At 33.3% G+C, this 16,891-nt stretch overlaps 1 protein-coding gene across 1 annotated transcript in view; it reads left to right on the forward strand.

The window, feature by feature from the left end:
- The window catches only part of LOC114329981 (histone-lysine N-methyltransferase E(z)), a 106,722-nt gene that overhangs the window by 64,157 nt on the left and 25,674 nt on the right, over positions 1-16,891 (forward strand). Inside the window, exons 7-9 of the mRNA XM_028279276.2 lie at positions 1,279-1,540; positions 5,008-5,178; positions 15,018-15,200. Of these exons, the coding sequence (XP_028135077.1) occupies positions 1,279-1,540; positions 5,008-5,178; positions 15,018-15,200 (616 nt within the window). The remainder of the gene's footprint in view (positions 1-1,278; positions 1,541-5,007; positions 5,179-15,017; positions 15,201-16,891) is intronic.

Consider the following 16,891-nt stretch of genomic DNA (forward strand, 5'->3'; position numbering starts at 1 on the left):
GCATTTGGAAAAGTCTTTAGTGGCGCAACCTATCCAGTTTAGTCAAGAATTAAAGAGAATGAACCGTAATTGCCATTAAGGATAACAGTGCATGGTCGGCAGCTCGCATCAGTTAAAAATGGTTGGGTGATACCTATACCATGACAAAATTTTTTTGTTTGTAACGTCTCAGTGATTGTTTTTAATGTTTTACAAGTACTACTGAAAATTAAACTAATTTTCATCATCCGGAGTTGCACAACTGACCAAATTTTCCAAATTTCTTAATGAGATGCAAACACATACAAACCGAAGTAGCCGGTACTTTTTATACCTTGACGTAAGTTAAAAAAACTTTGTACTTAGACATCCTTTTGCTTATTAGTTTAACTTTTTATTGTAGCATTAGCTCTGAAGATGACTTTTCAGTCGAAAGCGCTTAGCTAAGGAAATAAATACATTTACACACTTTAATATACTTCTTTCACTTCCTTCGTTCATTCAAGTGTGTACAAATCTATCAGGCTTTCAACTACTAATAATTATTTAATGCAAACAAATTTCACTCCTTTTTATAGATTTTTGCAATAAGGGGTAGTTTTCACCCTTAAAAAAAATAAAAAGCGCCTGTCGGCACAATATAGATTTTGAAGTAGAGGGTAAGGTGAACTAATTCCAAATTTTCATGCAAATTGCGAAAACCATTCTGTAAAAATTGCGAGGTTTTGTCCTATTTTAAGCTTCATTTCTTGGACTATAACAAGCAAAAAAGTTTTAAAAACAGGTTGTTTAACTAATGGTACCACTTTAATAATTTAATTCGAACGTACACAACTATTTGGGGCACTTTAAGGGAACTAAACCCCATAAAAATTTTTATGGGGTGCACAAATTTCACTTTTATTTTTTTTTCAAGTTTTTCATGCCATAAGAATGAAAAATGTCCATTTTCAATAAAACATCTCTAATAGTTTTCGATATATTGGAAAAATCGATTGTCTTTTGTAACTTTAAAGGTCTGTAACTTTTTTTTATGTGCACATTTGTACTAAGGTACGTTAGGTTCAATCCAACTATTTTTGGTCAAGGAATATGTAATTTAATTATTTATGACCTGCCTTTTTGTTACACCCTGTATATTTTAGTTGTTAAAATAAAAGATAAAATTAAAATAAGAAGATAAAAATAAAACCTTTTCCTTTTCTAACATAACTTGTATCCTGTCAGTGATTAAATAAAGATACATATTTATAATTGCATTTGTTTGTTGTATTGTAATAGTGTTCTTGATTCTTGCAGGTATATCATTTTGCTCAAAAAGAGTCGGCAGATATACCACCTGAAGAACAAATTCGCGATTATACTCCACCTCGCAAGAAGAAGAAGAAGCATCGTCTTTGGTCTATGCATTGTCGAAAAATCCAGCTCAAGAAAGACTCAAATAGTAATCATGTGTACAACTTTACGCCGTGCGATCATCCAGGACAAAACTGTGATCATAACTGCCCGTGTATTGGTGCGCAAAACTTCTGTGAAAAGTTTTGTAACTGCAGTTCAGACTGTAAGTTTTAGCTTTTATTTGTATATTTGATAATTACTACAACACATTTTTCCATCATATATTGTTCTAGTAGAGATGGAGGAAACCGGATGTAACATACTGAAAGCCATAGCAATGAAAAAACCCATTCCGGGAAAGTATTTTTAGACCAATTTCATGACTGGCTCAACCCTATTAGGAGGTCTGGCAAGTATTCGCAGTGTGCAAGTACTTGGAGGGGATACGAGAAACGATCGTTCGCGAATAGCGGAGAAATTTTATAACTTTCTTAAATAATTCATATTGTCGAATTAACTTATATTTCATACCTACTGTCATTGAAGAAGAAAACTTATACACTATGCGTCAAAATTAACGCACCACCTTAAAAATGGGACATTTTTGATATCTCGTATTTCCTAAACCTGTTGTCCGATTTGAGTGATTTTTTTAGTATGTTATAGCTTTATTCTTGAAGAATATCTATTTAATAATATTGTTGCTAAACAGGTAAGTGTCATTATATACCGGGTGTAACAATGATAGTGTGTTTTTTCCTCAAAGTTTAGAACACCCTTGTAATATTCTAGCGTATATAAAATATTAAAATTAAAACTCAACTGTAGCCTTAGGCTTTCTTAACATTTTGATTTTTGATCCATTCGCTTATGTTGGATAATAAAAAAGTTAGGTACTTTAACAACTAACCATGTTCTTCATCAGTACAGGGTATTTCTAAATAAGTGCGACAAACTTTAATCCTTAAACGGCCAACCTTTTTTAGGTTCCATGTATGCCCAAAGGTGGGTAAAAAATGTCCACCTCGAAAATAGCTAATATATTTATTGAGAGTTGTTGGAAATGGATTAAACTTAAGAATCTTATGCTTAAGGCTATGAGTACATAATTCGCAAATATTTTGCGGCTATCCCTACCTTTTCTGTCTTTACATGGCAAATTACGTGTAGTAAAATTCACACTGGTATGGATATGTAAATATTACTAGAATGTCATTCTACTTGACAATGTCATAACTAACTTAAACAGATGGCTTTTGAATGTTCTTGGATAACTGTTATTTTTTGTATAATTGCAAATTATTATTTCAGTTAATAAATATGATAATTTTTTCACTAACTATGTATTCAGTGATTGTAATGGTTTATATGTACCTACAACAAAACTAATACTCAATCGAGAAAAGAGGAAAAGTGTTAAAGTGATTTTTTAATAATATATTGTTCCTATTGAACGCTTACAATTTTGAACATCTTTAACAACAAAATACTTGGATCACAGAATATATCTTAATGTATTCTCTGCTTCTATCTTCCATAAATAATACACAATAAATAACTTTATAAAGTTCACGTCTTAAATCAATTATTTATCAAATACACTATATATCAACATTATTTAATCAACAACTCAAAACAATATTACCGATTCATGTTAAATATTTAAAATTGTCACTGATTGTCAGTGTCTGACCGACATTATTTTGACAATATTCTATTCGACTGAGTGCGTTGTATGACAAAGATAGATTTGGAAAAAATTACCACGGACATTGTGTTCATTTTTTTGGAATCCTGAAAAAAGCAAGAAATATTTTTGAAAAATGTAAACGCAGAATCAAAGACTAAATTATTACCGAGGGCCGAAAGTCCCTTAGAATAAATAAAAAGTTTATTTTGAATGAGATATTTGAAATTAAAAATAACACTAAATTTTCTCTTAGTTTTTCACCCCTGTAACTTATTAAAATAAACATTATAGAAGTTCTCAGGGACTTTCGGCCCTCGCTAATAACGTGATGAATTTTTTAAAAATACTTATTAGTTTTCTCAGGATTCGAAAAAAATTAATCCCCATTTGAATAGCATTGCAGCCAAAAATACGTACCGATCCTCTTAATAAACACAGCATCTTCTAAAATAATAATATAAACAATTTACAAACCTTACAACAAAATTACAATGTACATCAAAATTATTAATATACCAGTAAAAGCCAGTAATTCAGATTTGTCGATTTTCTCCACATTCTTCCTTTCAGCCTCCTCATTGGCGGATAATTATGTCGATTATGTAATTATACGTCGATAATTATATGGATTATGTTCCTACCATCGAGAAATAATATAGAAACCTTTAGTAACGCGCAATAACTACCTCTTAAATCCTACCAAATTTCATTTGCATATCTCAACCAGTTTCAGAACAATACATAAATCGTCAGTTTGTAAGAAAAAATTCAACATCCCGTATCTCGGAAACGAAGAATTTGCGGACATATGTTTATAAAGCAAGCGGTCAGTATTTTTTCATGCAGAATTGCCCCTTAAAGTTTGTCGCACTTACTTAGAAACACGTAAACTCTTATTGATGAAGAACATGGCTAGTTGTTGAAGTACCTAATTTTTTTATTATCCAACATAAGCGAATGAATAAAAAAACAGAATGTTTAAAAAGCCTAACGCTATAGTTGAGTTTTAATTTCAATATTTTATATACGCTAGAATATTCCACAGGGTGTTCCAAACTTTGAGGAAAAACACACTATCATTGTCACACCCGCTATACAATGACACTTAACTGTTTAGCAACATTATTACATCGACATTCTTGAAGAATAAAGCTATAATATGTACACTAAAAAAATCACTCAAATCGGACAACAGGTTTAGGAAATACGAGACATCAAAAATGTCCCATTTTTAAGGTGGTGCGTTAATTTTGATGATTAGTGTATATTGCTCCACAATTAATTAATTGTATTTTGCTTGCAGTACTGCATTTTAATAATTAATTTTATTTACTACATTCAATTGTTTACCTTTTAATAACATAACCTCAGTCTTACTTTTTCTTCTTATAATTTTTTTTGGGCTATGGCCTTGACAATTATCTAGCAACCGGGACTAATATAATTGGCCAATATAATTAAAAGTGCTAAAAATGTCGCTGAGCTATGAAACCAGGTGTCGCTTTTCCGAACTTGCACGGTCCCAATACTGCAAAGACCCAATATTACAGTACAAAATTTATCTGTTCTACACTACGGATGTGAAACCTGGGAAGTGACAAAAACCCAAACAAACTGCACATCTTTATTAATAGATGCCCATGAAGAATTGTTCGTACTTTCTGGACTAACATTATCAGCAACGAAGATTGCTGAAACACAAAGAGGTGAACGCCCAGCACAAACTTGGAGAAGATCCATCATGGACGAAATAAGAGGTCAAGGAAAGTCTTGGAATGAGGTGAAAGTCTTAGCGCAAAATGGAACTCGATGGTGTGTTTTCACTGAAGCTCTATGCTCCACCTTGGAGTTCAAGAACTCCGATATCATGACTGGTACCGAAATAACATTCTTTATCATATGCATTAATACTTAGAACACTTCCATCTTACACCTGAATTCTTTAAACCAATTCCAAATAGTCGTTATATTAATTTCTTATGAATATTTCACTGTTTTAGGTCAAAATAGATTTCCTGGATGTAGATGTAAAGCTCAGTGTAATACCAAGCAGTGTCCTTGCTATTTAGCTGTTAGAGAATGTGATCCTGATCTTTGTCAAACGTGTGGTGCGGACCAGTTTGACAATACAAAAATTACTTGCAAAAACGTCAGTGTTCAAAGAGGATTGCGTAAGTAACTTATTTTTATAAATTACGCAATATCCTCTCTCTTAATAGAGTAGTATTAATTTCCATGCTTTATTATTAGCCCATTAACGATAAATAGTTACTTTATACACAAAACCAATAGTTTTGTAAATTATGAATCCATATTTGTTATACCCTTTTTACTACATAACACTCTTTCGTCATTTAAGACTTCTGACGTCAGAGCATTACCAAAACATTAGAATAAGACTTCATCATGGCCATGGTTATTGTACATTGTACAGTGAGAAGCTAGACATCATTATTTGTCAGAGATATTTTTCTTTGTTTTTATTTACTGTACAAATAATATCAAATCTATAATTCTTTATAGTAGTGTCGCAAGGGAGGTACAACGGCCTCCTTTATTTAGATGGACTTACCCAAGTTTTTTTTTATGTATTTTGACCCGTAGAACACGAATTTTTTGGATAACAGTTGGTCCGGATGTCGATAAGATTGTTATAAACAGAAAACTTGCAAAATTGCAAAAAAGCGATTTTGCGCAAAACAAAACATTTTTTTGTATTCCTTGAGTGATTCTAAGCAAAAAATGCTCTTACAAATTTTTTCGTAGAATGCATAGTTTTCGAGATAAACGCGGTTGAACTTTCAAAAAATCAAAAAATTGTAATTTTTGAATTCGAATATCTTTTGATTAAAAAATAAAATAGCAATTCTTCTTACAGCATTTGCAAGTTCAAGTCGAATTCTATCGGTTTTGTATTTGCATTGCTAAAAATTAATTTTTTTATTGTTAAACAAAGCTCTAAACAAATAGTGTTTGTGCGTTTTGACGCGTGCCCAACGCATGCGTTTTAATGTATGCTACGTAGAAATTGCCTGTTTGCAGGCGCTTGCACTTATACCTACTCGTTCGATTTTAAATGAAAGATGCATTGAAAACATCACTCAAGGCACTATGTGTTTATAGCTTTGTTTAACAATAAAACAAAAAATTATGTTTAGCAATGCAAATAATCAAAACCGGTGTAATTTGACTTGAACTTTCAAATTCTGTAAGAAGATATGCTATTTTATTTTTTAATCAAAAGTTATTCGGATTCAAAAATTACCATTTTTAGATTTTTTGAAAGTTCAACCGCGTTTATCTCGAAAACTATGTATCCTATGAAAAAACTTGTAGGATTATTTTTTATTTATTCTATTATTTTAATTAATTAATATTCTAATTAATGATGTCAATCGGTTTTCATTACTTGCCGAAATATAGTATTTAACTTATCAGTGTATTATCAATAAAACAAATCATTGACATATTTTAAGGCTAAAATGGCATATGCATGCACTGAATAGTATTTTTTCTACGACATAGAATACGACATATTCGACGCTATTTTTTAATAGATAATAGCACCCATTACTTTACCCGCGAGTAATAGTTCATTACTCACGGGTCATTACCCACGAGTAATAGTTCATTACTCACGGGTCATTACCCACGGGCTGAAGTTAGATTCAAGTGGCGCATGCCACTTTTAATATTAATCGTATATAAACTGCAAATAAAATTACTTAAACTTGTTTATTTAATACAATAATTATTGTAATTTATATCAATATAACTTCGAAAAATTTTTAAAGGAATTTTAACTGTAACAATGTCAGCATATTTTTTACGTTTATATCTTGTTTACTAAAAATTTTGACGTTTATTATTTATTTTAGTGACAGTGACGTTAGCGCATTTTGTTTGTGTTAATTGGAATTTATGACTAATATTGTGTTTATTTTTTAAGTTATATTGTGTTAAATATGTTATAACATATTATACATAGTTATATTATTATATGGACCGCGTTATGTAATAGCGGATCAAGCGCCAAAATGTAGTTTTGAGATAAATCTGTTTAAAGATTTTAAATTTGTTTTTGGTACTATTTCTAAAATATAGTACAGACATGTTTCATATTTAATATATTAATGCAAATGTAAATAGACTTTTACATGCGTTTAAAATTTTTTAAAAATAATTTATATTTTAAAAGTTATTCGATCAAATGTCGCTTAATTCGTTAATGATCCGAATACCGGATTAAGAGACATATTTGGCGCTTAATCTGATGTTATCTTACAAAGGATGTCTTTTAATTCGATATCTTTAACGTTAGTAAATATGTTATGTTTTGTAATAAAGAAGTAACCGACTATTCGTGGCGCTTGATTCGTTATTACACTTACAAAGATGCGGATTTTTGTTTATGACAATGGATTATGTACCATTATTGGCGTTTAGTTCGATATTACAAATCCTAGTGTGGGATATTTTTTAAGAAAATAAAAAATGTCGCTTAATACAGGCATTTAAAAACAGCTTTTTTTTAAATTTTTTTACAAAAAACATATTTTTATACATAGATTTGTACCCTAGCTGCAAGATGGCACTATTATCTCGATTTTGGACTTTTGGCGGTTAATCCGTTATTACATAACGCGGTCCATATTATATATAGTTAAATATAAATGTACATTATATTTTGTCAGGCCATGTTGTCACGAAATGAGTGGGCTCCAAAATTATATGGGAGTGCATGCATTTCGTTACATCATGCTATGGTACGCTGGACAAGCCATACAGTCTATAGTCAACACCCCGATGTATGAGCGGGAACAAAAGGTGAAAAATACTCATACTCTCATGAGTCGCATCTGGCGAGTCATGAGGGCCTTCACATTTTACTCTCTTTCAACTTGTCTTGAGTAAAATTTCTTTAATCTTTCCTATCGGCCTCACTTGGTCAATTCTTACTTTTTCCGACCCCGAATGGCTATTAGGTTTCCGAGGGCAGACGGGTCACTATTTTCTACTTCTATCAATACTTCTCACCGAATGATTGCCGGTATAAGCAATCCCCCACTTACTGACCAACGGCTTCGGGCGGATAAGTTGGTGAGTGGTAGGGCACTCTGTTGTCCTGAGACCGAGAAATCGGTCTCAAAGGCGGAGGAACCAGGAAATGGTCAACGGCATCAGGATGTAGAAGGCCAGGAGAAATCACTACATTAAAGATCCTTGTGGATATCTCTAGTACAGCTTCCCATGACAGATAAGGAAACTATAGATACATTTAATGATCATGGACTTCGGAATCCAAGATCCGGCAGGGGAGGAAGATCACAACCAGACCACGGGGCCTCTCAGGTCGTCAACAAACGAAAACCCCGTGTCGTGGAAATCCACAAGATAGCTACGTGGAACGTAACAACTATGTTTGAAGATGCGAAATTACAAAACATTCAGCTAGAAATGGCCAGACTAGACATTCCTATCCTAGGTATATGCGAGACGAAATGGCTAGGGTCAAACATATTTGAGAGTAATGGATACATTGTATACCACTCGGGAAAGGCAGAAGGACCCAGACGTAACGGAGTCGCAATCATTGTCAAAGAAGAAATTCGTAACTGTATCCGAAATTTCGTCCCTTTCAATGATCGTATCATGATGATTCAGCTGCAAAATAAACTACTGAATATTAATATAATACAAGTCTATGCGCCAACAGCTGACAAACCAGATGAAGAAATTGAGCAATTCTACAGCCAAATTAAACAAATTCTCCGGAGCACAAAAAAACATGAAGCTACAATTATTATGGGAGACTTCAACTCAAAAGTTGGTGCCGAAATCACACAAGATATAACCGGAAAGTATGGACTTGGAGAAAGGAACGAAAGAGGGCAAAGACTAATACAGTTCTACCAAGAAGAGAAATGCATTATAGCAAATACTTTGTTTCAGCAACCTAAAAGACGACTATATACCTGGAAATCTCCAGCTGATCAAGAGGGAAAGATAGTCAGAAATCAAATTGACTACATTATCATTAATAGAAGGTTTAGAAACAGTATTACATCTGCAAAAACATACCCAAGTGCAGACGCAGCAACTAACCATAATCTGCTCTGTGCTGGATTCAAACTAAAACTAAAAAGAATAAAAGCCCCCACAACGCAGAAGAAACCTAATACTCGACTCCTAAGAAATGCCGTAATATCAGATGAGTTCGGAAATAAGATAAATCGTGAGATTAAAAAACAGTTAGAAAGATCTGGACAAGAAAATATCGGTAAAAATCTAGATATCATGAATTCCGCCATGGTCACCATAGCAAACGAAGTTTTGAAACCAGAAAAAGACCCAATAAAGAAAAGGATTGGATGACCGATAAAATACTAGACCTTATTCAACAAAGAAGAAATTAGAAAAACAAAGACGAGATTCGGTATAGAGAGATATATCGACAAATAAGATACGAGGTTAAGCGAGCAAAAGAGGACTGGATGGAACAAAGATGTCGTGAAATGGAAGAACTACAAAGAAAACATGACGAGTTTAATATACATAAAAAGCTTAAAGAAATTATCTACACTCAGAGAAAAAGAACTCCTCACTTTATGAGAAACTCCAAAGGTAAAATAATTCTCGACTTGGATGAAAAAAAGGAAGAATGGACTAACTATATAAAAGAGCTCTTCCTGGATACGAGGCCACCACTTAACACCACAAAGTATACGAATACTGGTCCTAGTATTTTAAAAGCGGAAGTAGAGAAAGCCATCAAACAGAGCAAAAATGGGAAATCTCCAGGCCCTGACCAAATACCATCAGACTGGCTCAAACTTCTGGATGACGACAATGTCTCACAACTAACAAACATTTATAACTATATATACGACACTGGCATGATGCCACAGATATGGTTAGAGTCTACATTTATTCCACTCCCAAAAAAGCCTAATACATCATCATGTAAAGACTTTAGACTAATTAGTCTCATGAGCCACTCTCTCAAGCTACTTCTTAAGATAATTCTTAATAGAATCAAGCAGAAATGTGAAGAGACAATGGGAAACAAACAATTCGGTTTCAGAGAAGGATTGGGAACAAGGGAAGCTTTGTTCTCAATGTTAACATTACTTCAAAGATCATGGGAAGTACAGAAACCAATTTACGTCCGCTTTATAGATTTTGAGAAGGCGTTTGATAGAGTTCAACATGATAGGTTGTTTGAATATCTAGAAATGATTGGAATAGACGATAAAGATCTGAGACTTTTACAACATCTATATTGGAATCAAGAAGCTTCTATTCTGGTAGACGGCAAAGAAACAGACAAAATTTGCATTCAAAGAGGTGTCAGACAGGGTTGTGTGTTATCCCCAACTTTGTTTAACGTATACTCAGAAATAATTTTTAATGAAGCCTTGGAAGGACAATGTGGAGTTCGAATCGGGGGAGAAACTATTAACAACATCAGATATGCAGACGACACCGCGATCATGGCTGAAAATATCGAAGATCTTCAATTCTTTATAGATCGAGTCACTAGAGAATGCTCCAATAACGGACTTAACATAAATGCAACAAAGACAAAGTTACTTGTGGTTAGTAAACAACACGTCGGCCCTATGCAACTAATTGTCAATGATGAATCAATAACAAAAGTTAACCATTTTAAATACCTAGGATGTTGGATAAACGAGACACTAAATCCGGATGAAGAAATTAAAACTCGTATAGAAATTGCAAGAGGAGCATTTATGAAACTTAGATCTATTCTGAGCAACTCTCAGCTGAACTTACAACTAAGAATCAAGTTCCTAAAATGTTATGTGTATCCTGTATTACTATATGGATGTGAAACCTGGATCATGAAGGTTAACATGATGAACAAATTAGAAGCCTTTGAGATGTGGTCGTATCGTAGAATGCTCAGAATATCTTGGGTTCAACGCATTTCAAACAGAGAAGTCTTAAACAGAGTAGGTCAAGGCGAAGGTGACTTAATGAAGATGATAAAAAAGAGAAAACTTGAATATCTGGGGCATATAATGAGAGGTAGCAGATACAGGATGCTGCAGTTAATACTCAATGGAAAGATCGACGGAAAAAGAGGAATTGGTCGAAAGAAATATTCATGGCTCCGAAACCTTCGGCAATGGACTGGCTTATCAGCAGATCAATTGTTACATGCCGCACAAGATCGAGAACGATATCGGCAAATTGTTATGGAAGCTACCTACGCCTAAAAATTTGGGCACGGTACTTAAAGAAGAAGAAGAAGAAGAAGTACATTATATCTTTATGACATACGTCCATCGATAATAGCCATTTCCTATTTATTAGATTCATTGACAGTAGGTACAAATTTATGCTTATAATTTTTCGGAAACGAATATAACTTGGATTGACTATTTCTTGTTTTATTTTTACAATACATAAGAATTTGGTAATATGTAGTAGGCAACTAATTATTCAGCCACGTACTAGGGGTAAACAGCATTTAGGCATTTTTGTAAATTATTATAATTTAAATCTCGAGTAGTTGATTATACTTAAAATAAAAAAAGGTCGTAGAAAAAGTATAGTATTCTACTCGCATGTATCGGCTATTAATCACTCTGATGAATTACGACACTCGCCTACGGCTCGTGTCGCAAACTTCATAATCGTTAGTAAAAGCCATCATTACATGCTCGTTGAATAATATACTATAAAATGAATAAAATATAAAATATACGAATAAAAAGAATTTTTATTTCAATAACTATACTTTAATTTATTTTTTGAAGTGAAAACTTCTTTAGGGACGTTGTGCACTTTTTGGATGGGGGAAAAAGCATTTAATTCGCGACCGTCATCGCGACCGTCATCGCTTATGCTATATATTATGTGTATGTATATATAAATTGTGTAGAGGTAAATTTAAAATAAATGTAAAACATATTTAAGATGGGGAAAAAGGATTTATTTCGCGACCGTCATCTCTTCGGCTAAATAAATTTTGTAGGTATATACATTCTGTGCATGTATATATAAATTGTATAGAAGTATTTAAATTTAAAATAAAGGTAAAAGCTCTTTTTGGATGGGGAAAAAGGATTTATTTGGCGACCGTCATCGCGACCGTCATTTTTTCGGCGAAATAAATTTTGTAGGTATGTATATTTTGTGTATGTATATATAAATTGTATAGAAATATTTACATTTAAAATAAATGTAAAACCTATTTTTGGATGGGGAAAAAGAATTTTTTTGGCGACCGTCATCTCTTCGGCGAAATAAATTTTGTACGTATATTATTATAATGTACGTATAGTAATAGTAATATTGTTGAAGTAAAAACTTCTTTAAGGACGTTGTGCACTTTATAGATGGGAAAAAAGCATTGAATTCGCGACCGTCATCGCTTCGGCGAAATAAATTTTGTACTTATATGTATAATATTATGTGTATGTATATATAAATACTGTAGAATTCACGCAACGCGTATATAATATTGGTATAACACCTATTTTTGGATGGGGATAAAGAATTGATTTCGCGACCGTCATCGTTTAGTCGAAATAAATTTTGTATGTATATATATTATCTTCTTCTTCAGCCTGTTTGCATCCACTCCTGGACAAAGGCCTTCCCATGAGTTTTGTTGTGCCACGTGTCCTACCCAGGTCCGTTTCATTTGCATTTCAATTCTTCCAATTACATATTCCACTTTCGTCCTGCTTCGCACGTCCTCATTTTGTATATGTTCCCTCAGAGATACCCCCAACATAGCTCGTTTGATCGCCCTCTGTGTCATTCTCAATCTATTGGCTGATACCTCTGTAAGTGTCATCGTCTCCATTCTATAGGTCATAATTGGTAGAATACAACTGTTGAATACCCTTTCCTTTAGATTTATTGGTATCTTTCTGAGTTTGATCGTGTGAGCTAGGTATATATACTTTTCGACACTTTCGATATCACTTCCATCTAAGTCGATTGTGATATATTGATTTGTCATCACTTTTGTTTTATTTGTTTTTGTCCTCTGTCTAACTTCTCTCTTCGTTCTTATTTTGCTTGTTTTGCTTGTTAGACCTTCTGATACATTTATATGCATAGTTGCATTGTCATATAATATGTATTTGAGGAGTATTCTATATCTAGAATCAATCCTTGCGTTATTCATTCCTTCTAATACGGCCCAGAGTTCTATGAAGAGGTTCAATACAATGAAGAGGTTCATTGTATTCGTTGCACTTTTCGATAAGAAGTGTCGTTATTGTCTGTAGATGTTCTATGGTACTATGACAACAGGCTGGTAACTATCGAATTTATTTGATAGCCTGTTAGTAATTATTTTGGTAAGCATTTTGTACGGATGTGGCAACAGGCTTATTGGTTTGAAATTTTTGCGTTTGTGGTATCTTCATATTAGGTGTATGTATATATAAATAGTATAGGATGCACGAAACGCGTGTATAATATAGGTATAGAACTTCTTTTTGGATTGATAAAAGGCATTGAATTCGCAACCGTCATAGCTACGGTGAGATATTAGTAATTTATATACTATAAGTTGAATTGCGTATGTATAAGTTCGAACGAAGTTATATGGTTAGAGGAGGGATAAGGGGAAATATAAGGAGGAGGGATAGGAGGATAGATAAGGGAGAAGCGCATAAGGGGCCACACGGTCCCTACTCCAATCAATATAAGTGATTAGTGTTTAAAGTATTTTTGAAGTAAAAACTTCTGTAGCGATTTTGTGCACTTTCTGGATGGGGAAAAAGCATTGAATTCGTGACTGTCATCGCTTCGCCGAAATAAATTCTGTACGTTTATGTATTATGTGTATGTATATATAAATAGTATTCGCGGTGTGCAAGTTTTTGGAAGGGATACGCGAAACGATCGTGCGCGAATAGCGGAGAAATATTGCAACTTTCTTAAATAATTCATATTGTCAACTGAAATTGTCAAATTGTTTCACAGTATTGATATGATATGCAATTATTATTATAAAGGTAAATTTAATTAATTGTATTTTGCTTGCAATACTGCATTTTAATAACTAATTTTATTTACTACATACAATTGTTTACGTTTGAATAACACAACCTAAATCTTATTTTTTCTTCTTATTATTTTTTTTGGACTATGGCCTTGACAATTATCCAGTATCCAGGACCATATGATTGGCCAATATAATTAAAAGTGCGAATAAAAGTTCAGAGCGTAGAAATAGGTGTCGCTTTTCCGAACTTGCACGGTCCCAATAGGATGCACCCAATGGGTACATAATGTAGGTATATCACTTCTCTTTGGATAGGGAAAAAGCATTGAACTCGCGATCGTTATCGACACAGCAGATATTAGTAATTTATATACTATATGTTGAATTGCGGTAAGTTCGACCGAAGTTATAATGGTTGGAGGAGGGATAGAGTGTGTATCCGAAGGGGTTTGCTTCGTAAGAAGTTTTCACTTCTGTCGGCACTCCCACGAGTGCCCTAATTTTTTTTATTTTTTAGTGTTAGGTTAGGCTAGTAATATAAATAATGGTAAAGTACCTATGAATACATAATTTAGATAGAAAAAAAATCCAAAGCTTTTATTTCTTTATAAAAAATCTCGTGCTATACCTACAATATTTTACTTGTATTAAATATTATTCGTACATGCATCTGTCATTTTCAGTTTTAAGATATTAAAAATGATCTATTTTATTGATTATACACTATGAAAATATTGTTGTTATTTAATATATTCCGGCAAGTAATGAAAACTGATTGACATCATAATTAGAATAAAGAGTTATATATTTGATATTATTTGTACAGTAAACAAAAACAAAGAAAAATATCTCTGACATGTAATGATGCCTAGCTTCTCACTGTACAATAAACATAGCCATGATGAACTTTGGCAATGCTCTGACATCAGAAAACTTGAATGACGCAAGCGTGTTTTTGTAGTAAAAAGGGCATAAGTAGTAGAGTTTGTTAATATTTAATGGTTTGGTTTCCAGATAAACACTTACTGATGGCTCCGTCTGATGTAGCTGGATGGGGCATATTTTTAAAAGATAGCGCCCAAAAGAACGAGTTTATTTCAGAATATTGTGGAGAAATAATTTCTCAGGACGAAGCCGATAGAAGAGGAAAAGTCTATGACAAATATATGTGCAGTTTTCTTTTTAATTTAAACAACGGTAAGATTTTAATTATGGGAGGTATTGTACCGTTTTCTAGTAGTCTCATTGATTTCCAATAAGATTTATAGTCAACCATAATTATACCTCTAACAATATTTTACAGTAATATGACATATCTTAACACGTTCAGCCCCGGCATGGCATTTTTTTATGAGATCTGCGGACCGGAAATTAATTTTACTTAAATTATTATCAAACATGAGCCTTTAAATAACCCACAATATAATTTCCATTAAAAGTACCCCGCACAAACCTTATGGAACTTAGGTCCCAGTATATTTAGTTCATACTTTAAGAAAATACTCTTTGAAGCATTGTGATGAAAAGTTCTCATGGGCACAACTCGATCGTATGGAGGATTTTCAAGATATAGAGGCACAAACTCGGAAAATTATAAGATTCACTTGGTATTACAATTCCCTGAGTTACTGGTTATCTGGCAACATGTAGAAGTTTGGATCAAAGAAAAGTACCAGTTGTCTAGGATTTTTTCCTGGCTATCCAATGGCGACCTTTATTTTGACCTTGACCTTCCACGGACGTCATCTTCTAGAGTTTAGAAGGTTTTCGGCAATTAATTGATATATCACAACATTATCGGATGATTTTACAACAATTATAGAATAAACCTAAGCCTTATTTTTGTTTAGAATAAATATTTGTACAAGTACATACATAATATGGCTGTTTTTTATGATTCATAACTTGACATCAAATTATGCTATTTTGAAACCGCAAACACTAAAGTGTTCCCCAGACCTGCGTTATTCAATGGTATAATACATAAGATTGCACCGTGTCTCTTCATCTGCTAACGCGATCTGATGTAAAATTCAGTTGTGAGACACACCCGTAAGCTCACGCGGTACGACAAGATCACAGCACCGTGAGACAGCATCTGTGTCACGCGGGGCTTAACGTCTTAAGGAATCTTCAAGGTTATCTCTTCGGGTAAGCTCTGTATCTTTTGTTAGCTTTTATAAAGTTCTCGGTAGAATTCTTCGACTGTTTCAAGGTTTTCGAAGGTTCGACTTTGAAGGTTTTCATTTCTGGTAGACGGTGTTTCACCTTTTATGTTTTAAACTTTATAATTTATTGCAGTCGGGCTTAACGTGTTAAGGACTCTTCAACGTTATCTCTTCGGGTAAGCTATGTATCTTTTGTTAGCTTTTATAAAGTTCTCAGTAGAATTCTTCGACTATTTTCAAGGTTTTCGAAGGCTCGACTTTGAAGGTTTTCATGTCTGGTAGATGTTGTTTCACCTTGTATGTTTTAAACTTTATAGTTTCTTGCAGTCGGGCTTAACGTGTTAAGGAATCTTCAAGGTTATCTCTTCGGGTAAGCTCTGTCTCTTTTGTTAGCTTTTATAAAGTTCTCAGTAGAATTCTTCAACTGTTATAAGCTTTTCATTTCTAATAGATGTTGTTAGTTTCACCTTTTATGTTTTAAACTTTATAATTTCTTTTCCGTCGCTATTTAGTTTTCTTCTCAAAACTACCATGCTTTTATTTTGTTCTATTGTTTTTAGTGTATGCTCTTTATTGTAGTGTCTAATGTTATTCCAGATACTTCTGGAGATCTATTGAGGTGCTAGGTTGTTGCGATTCAACTCACTCTTGTTCCATTAATGCTTTGGGTTTTATTCTCTTTGTCCCGCTTTGTTCAGTGTTCCTTTATTAGCGTTTCTC

The sequence above is a fragment of the Diabrotica virgifera genome, chromosome 3 (genome assembly GCF_917563875.1).
Source record: "Diabrotica virgifera virgifera chromosome 3, PGI_DIABVI_V3a".
Taxonomy (NCBI): domain Eukaryota; kingdom Metazoa; phylum Arthropoda; class Insecta; order Coleoptera; family Chrysomelidae; genus Diabrotica; species Diabrotica virgifera.